Source organism: Amblyraja radiata, chromosome 49, assembly GCF_010909765.2.
Source record: "Amblyraja radiata isolate CabotCenter1 chromosome 49, sAmbRad1.1.pri, whole genome shotgun sequence".
NCBI classification, from domain to species: domain Eukaryota; kingdom Metazoa; phylum Chordata; class Chondrichthyes; order Rajiformes; family Rajidae; genus Amblyraja; species Amblyraja radiata.
Genome location: NC_046004.1, coordinates 1,781,357 through 1,787,542, shown reverse-complemented (window position 1 = coordinate 1,787,542; position 6,186 = coordinate 1,781,357). Strand labels below are relative to the sequence as shown.

The following is a 6,186-nucleotide window of genomic DNA, read 5'->3' as shown; positions in this document are numbered from 1 at the left end:
ATTGGTTATAGTAGTGGTTTATTATCGCCACGGGATACATGTTTGCGTGACATCCGGTTATGTCATACAATTCATGGGTACCATCAAACCAAAAATAAATACAATAGGTCGTGCGAGGAGAAAGATCAACAGCGCGGGAAATAATGCTACATCGTTACAATGTTACATAAAACAGAGAAAGTACGCATTATTTATATGCAGAGACCACATCGGGACAATACCCTCAGCGGGGCAAGATGCAGCGGACCTATGCTGTAAGAGGCTTTGTTGTTCATGTCCTCTGATCGTTTGGGGTCGCGCCCAAACGTTATAATCTATGGTCTGCCGTTCAACGTCCGTTCTGGACGGAACAGGAGACACGGGATAGTGCGTATTAGTGAGGGGAATATACAGAATGGCGGCGTTATATTCGAACTCTAATATTCGGGTCACTGCCGCGTCCTTTTCGTGGGTTTCGTAAAAAAATGAATAAGTCTTTTAATCCCGTTCTTCAGCTCCTGTCTAAATTTACTTTGGGTCATTGCATAGATACAAGTATTGGCGCAGGAGCTGACCCGAATGAGCAAGACCCCAACCTCATTGGCAATATTCGAGGGGCTTGTGAGATCCGAGCCCACAAAATTAATAGTAATTCGGGTACAGATGAAAGTTACCGCTCCCGTGGTCCACAGTAATATGGACGTTCCCGACACCATGAAGAGTAAGACAATAGACTTACGTCGATTCTCCGACTCAGTGTCCTTGCCATCATGTCCCTTTAAGCGCCGGCGGACTCTGCTGGCCGCTATGATGTTCTTGACCGTCAGCCCGTTCAGAAGCAGGATTAGGACGAAAGGGAGTAAGGAGAGAGAAATGTTACACATCCATGAAAAAACAACCCACCCGATGGAGGTGAAGTAGGCGGGTCTGGGCCGGCACCCCCAGTTCACATTGTCCATGGTGAAGCGTGGCTCGTACATGAAGTAAAACGGGATGTATTTTAAGCAGCTCAGCGCACACAGGGACGCAATGACCACGGCGGCCGTCTTATCCGTGCAATAGGTGAGTCTCAGCTTCGGGCAGCAAATGCTGACAAAACGGTCAAAGGTGAAGGATAATGTTAACCATACGGAATAGTCCAGTGTAAGGATGCGCAGGTACACATACGAAGGGCACACCGTGCTGCGGATGAAGAAGGCGTTGGGGTTATAGTAAACATAGATTCCTTGGAGCAACACTTGAAAAAAGATGACGAGCAGATCGGACATTGCCATCGACACCATGTAACGGGTGATACCTTTGGAAAGTCCGCATTTCCCCCGGTACAGGATCGCAGCCGTCACCACGTTCGCTGGAAATATCAGAAAACAGAGTGAAATGCTATGTTAGTCAGCCACCAAGCGTAACAGCGGGGAAAGAGGCCGCGTTCAGTTCAACGCACCATTCGGATAGAGCGGCACAGTGGCAATCTGGGAGAAATTCTGACTCACAACGCCATGATTACCGGCTTTAATCCTGACCTCGGATGTAGTTTTTGTGGAGTTTGCAAGTTCACACTGCGACCGAGTGGATTTCCTCCCAGTACTTCGGTGTGTTCCCACGTTTCAAAGACCTGAACATTTATAAGGTGACTGGCTTCTGCGAAAAATTATCCCTAATACTTGGGGAGAGAGAAACATTCAATAATATATAACTATTGCGGACGCATTATCGATGGTCGGCGCTAACACGGTGGGCCGAAGGGCCTCTTTCCATGTTACACCGGTGAACCAGTCTAATTAACTGAATGTAATTAAATAGTTTTAGGAGAAAGGCGGGGGGGGGGGGGGGGGAGAGAGAGAGAGAGAGAGAGAGAGAGAGAGAGAGAGAGAGAGGGAGAGGGGGGGGGGGAGCTTGCATTATGCATCCGTCACCGTCTCTCTTAACCGCTACATCTGCCTTTCATGTTGGACCGGCCGCAGCATTGTAATTTAAGGACCTATCTCCGTGTCTCCAACTCTGTATCAATATTCCCTTTCTTCCCTTCAACCCTCGCTGCAATCGAAACATGTTGACATTCGAATTAATATTCACAATCTTCTTTAAAATGCCTCCTTACCCTTTCCTCTTCGTGACCTTATCGACTGCTCCAGACTCACTCCCTGCAGATTTCCACTGCCCACCAACACGATCCTGTTTCTAATGCCCTATATTCTCCAGTAAGTCGTTTCACGTGCATTTTTCTTCTTTTCTCCGTTACGAGCAGCATGAAGTTATCGCCTCTGCTGATGTTTTGACCATCTGCCCGACTGGTCATTTCCCTGTGATTTTTGGTTCTGCCCGGTGAAGGTTTTCAGAAACGGATTTGTTTTGATTCATTTTGCCAACACCCTATGTTGTAGCTTTTGCGTTGGAGATGCATGTGTTGGCATCAATTTATTATCGTCACGCATACCGAGATACAGTGGAAGGCTTGGTGTTCACAAGTACAACAAGTAGTAAGAAATAATCCATATCTCTCTACATAAAAGAGGGTTATGCCGTTATAGTGTTACCGTTACCGAGAAATTGCAGATATAAACCATACATACGCCACAATGAGGTGGGTCAGAAGGTCCGAACTTTATCTTATCTTTTGAGAAGTCGTCTGCTCGCAGCGGAGAAGAAGCTGTTTCTGAATCCACATTTGGTGGTCCACATTGTCAAGCTATGTGTTTTCTTCGCAATAGGAGAGAGGAGAAGAAGGGATGACTTGGGCGCGAGTGGTCCTTGATTATTTTGGGTAGTTTGCAGAAAGTGCGTGAACTGTAGATGGAGTTGGTGGAGAGGCTGGACTGTGCGACGAAGTGGGCGAATACACAAATCCATTAACATTATTGCGGTCATAGGTAGAGTTGTTGCCAAACCAAACTGTGATGCATCCTGATAGGATAAGCACAGCAAGCTACCGCAAATAGAACAAGGCAACTATCCCATAACATCCTTATCATATTGGCGAAACAGGAAGGTGACAGAAAAGTCCCTCCTCTCGCCCTCTTTAACCCTTTTCCTATTGAATCAACGAAATATGTTCCATGCACCATTTCGAATTAAAATCACGGCACCGCCCCAGTGCAACGGTCTCCCAGCACTGCACGAAATGACAACGTGATACAGAGCTCAGAACTTTCAAGATCGAGTAGACCTTGCTGATGCAGCAGCGCCGTTGCTTCCACTTGTGAGCGGATTTGAGGGGTTGTTAATATTTGCTGCCAAATACCCTTCCATATAAAGTGTAAAGAGCTTCTCACCAAGCACGGGATGGCATTGGGCACCCACCCCAACACCCATGTCTAAAGCCCGTCAGTTCCCCAGAGCCGCGGACTCGAATAGTCTGGGTTGGAACATATACCAGCTATTCTGTGTAGTAATTTGGGTAACTCGGTGGATGTGGACCAGGAAATTTACCCAGATAGGAAGTAAGCGTTATTATGACAGACTCCGAATTAATTACAAGCTAACTCGGGGCCGATGGAGGCTCCTATAAGAGATGAAACGCAAAGCCGTAAGGACAGAGGGCAACGGAGGCAGCGAAGCTGACGACAGCCAACGGCAACAGCGCACGGAAAGAATAGATGAAAACGACATGAGCACACAGAGCCCTCGATACCGTTGAAATGGAGCAGCAACACATTGAAGGACATGACTGCGGATTGGCGTTAGAGTTTGGGAACTCTTTGAGTGCTTTTCATAGAGAAGGATCTCCTATCATCCGATTAAATCGCGCTACTTTTACAACTAGTTTATCTATCTATTGTACTTGGCTTCATTTGATTACATTTATGTACAACATTATCGGATCGGATAAGGTGTAAAACCAAAATGTTCACTGTACATCTGTACACATGACAATAGTAAACCGAAAGCTAAAATGTCCGGACTTACCAGGGATTCCATACGCCGCCATAATCGGATAGAAGATCTCCTTCACGTACAGAATCGGAGCCGGTCCCATTCTAAGTGTAGCAGTGTCGGCAGGAAACACAGGGACTGTGGATCAAAGATCGCTGCTCCAATCCTCTTTAATAATCGCCCAAATCCACAGAGGGCACGAACGATGACAAAACAATGGAATTAGTCACAGACATTTTAACAAACACTTCCACACAAATTAAGCCATTCGGTTATTGCTCGATGTAAAACAGTCTTGGAGGCCACTGATTCATTACTGACCTGTCTCTTGATCAAAGTTAATTTGATGGACTCTGTCTATGTCGGTAATTGCTTTTTCATTCACCAGGCGAAAGACACGGCTGATGTTAATTCAGTTTAAAATTGGAAAATCATAAATATATTCAGCGCTATTATGTATTTTTATCGAGAGCAAAGGGAACGGAGCGCATCACAATAGGTTTACCGGATCTTTGCTCTTGTAATATGAATGCGTAACCTTGAAAATTGCCCAACGGACCTTGAAGTCAGCGGTTGATGTTCCTGAATAATTCCATGCCGGCATTTCAATTCACAATATAGTCCAAGTTGCAATCTTGCTGCAAATAATGTAATAGGTTTATTTTTAGTAGTTCTCTTATTGTATAACGGATACCTATTTCACATAAACAACAAGATTGAGCGGAACATAAACGCATACCTGTATATTGGAAATCTTAAAGGGCCGAACACAACAAATGTCTGGAAATATTCAGCATGTGTATGCATTTATTGAGAGAGTAAACGTTCAACATTCAGACTGCTAACGTTTCATCAGATTCAAAAGAAATTCAATACGATAAACCAGATGCATTGAGTATAAAAGTCAGTAAGTCATAATCCAGTTCTCTATGACGTTCGTTCGGCCACATTTGGAGTGTAGCCTGCAGTTCAATTGGCTCCGATAAAGGAAAGACGTGAAGAGTTTGAGAAGACGCAGACGAGGTTTAACGGAATGTTTCCGGGATTAGAGGGTATCAGCTGCAACGAGAGATTGGACAGACGGTGATTGTTTTCACTGGAACCCCGCCGGTTGAGGATAGATGGGCAGATGTGGATGGTGCAGTCAGGTGATTCTTTCTCCCAGAGATAGCGATCAATGGCCATAATTCTTTCAGTTTTAAGGTGGTTATGGAAAAGATAAACTTATTCACAAGTTAACTTGTAAATTGTGGAAAGGATAATTTCTGATGGCATCACACAGGGAACCTGCAAATATTGATTCGAAGTGCAGGAAGGAACTGCAGATGGTAAACAATGATCCACATCTTCGCTCAGTCCGCCTTGGTCCACGTGATCTTCCGCTAGGCAAACACTTTAACTCCACTTTCCATTCCCATATTGACCTTTCGGTCCTGGGCCCCCACTGTCAACGTGAGGCCAAACTCACATTGGAGGAACAACACCTCATATTTCGCCTGGGCAGCTTATGACACAGCGGTATGAATATGGATTCCTCTAACGTCGAGTAAAGCTTGCACCCCCTCTCTCTCCGTCCCTCCTCCACCCTAGTCGTCGGCTAGTTTCACTGTCGTCTTGTTGATGTTTACTGGGTGCATAACTCGTAATCATCTACCCCACAGACAAGAATGGACCATTGTGGTCTCCACCTCTCAGTTATCATCGTTGCTATTTGCATATCTTCCATTCATGTGTTCTAGGTGCTGTCTATATCTCTCGTTTCACCCGACTCTCAATCTGAAGAATAGTCTCGACCGAAACATCCTTTTCTGCAGAGATGCTGGCTGACGCTGAATTACTTCAGAGTTTTGTGTCGAATATTGATTAGAAGATGCTTGTAAAAGTGAAATAAGAGGGTCCGGGGTCAGCAAGTAACAGTGTAGGCCAGTGTAGGTTGGAAGAAAAAACTCCAGCTGACATGGGATACTGAAGTCTGGTTAGGATCACTGTATTAGTATATGGAAATGGGATCAATTTCACCCCTTGCTGCAGGAGTGCATTTAGGAGAAGGAATTCAAGAGTGCAAGTGGGACGACAGGCATGCTTGCCCGATAAGGTATTAGGGAATCTAAAGACATTCAGCAAGGAAATTACGAGCCAATAGTTTGTATATTCGACAATAGACAATAGACAATGGGTGCAGGAGTAGGCCATTTGACCTTTCCAGCTAGCCCCGCCGTTCAATGTGATCATGGCTGATCCTCCCCAATCAGTACCCCGTTCCTGCCTTCTCCCCATATCCCCTTACTCCGCTATATTTAAGATCCCTACCTAGCTCTCTCTTGAAAGTATCCAGAA

General features: G+C 45.3%; 1 protein-coding gene across 1 annotated transcript; it reads right to left on the bottom strand.

Annotated features, from left to right (window-relative positions):
- Window positions 1-428: 428 nt before the first annotated feature.
- LOC116968977 (probable G-protein coupled receptor 139) lies at window positions 429-3,952 on the bottom strand. Its single transcript, XM_033015957.1, has 2 exons — window positions 3,883-3,952; window positions 429-1,330 (listed from the first exon to the last, which is right to left on the bottom strand). The coding sequence occupies exons 1-2, from the start codon at window positions 3,950-3,952 to the stop codon at window positions 429-431; spliced, it is 972 nt and encodes a 323-aa protein (XP_032871848.1).
- Window positions 3,953-6,186: the final 2,234 nt, after the last annotated feature.

What these genes read in the sequence shown, in the direction of transcription:
- LOC116968977 (XM_033015957.1), bottom strand. Translation starts at nt 3,952, where the DNA reads ATGGGACCGGCTCCGATTCTGTACGTGAAGGAGATCTTCTATCCGATT. An exon ending in GGCGGCGTATGGAATCCCTG is followed by an intron (nt 1,331 to 3,882) that starts GTAAGTCCGGAC and finishes TGATATTTCCAG; the next exon opens with CGAACGTGGTGACGGCTGCG.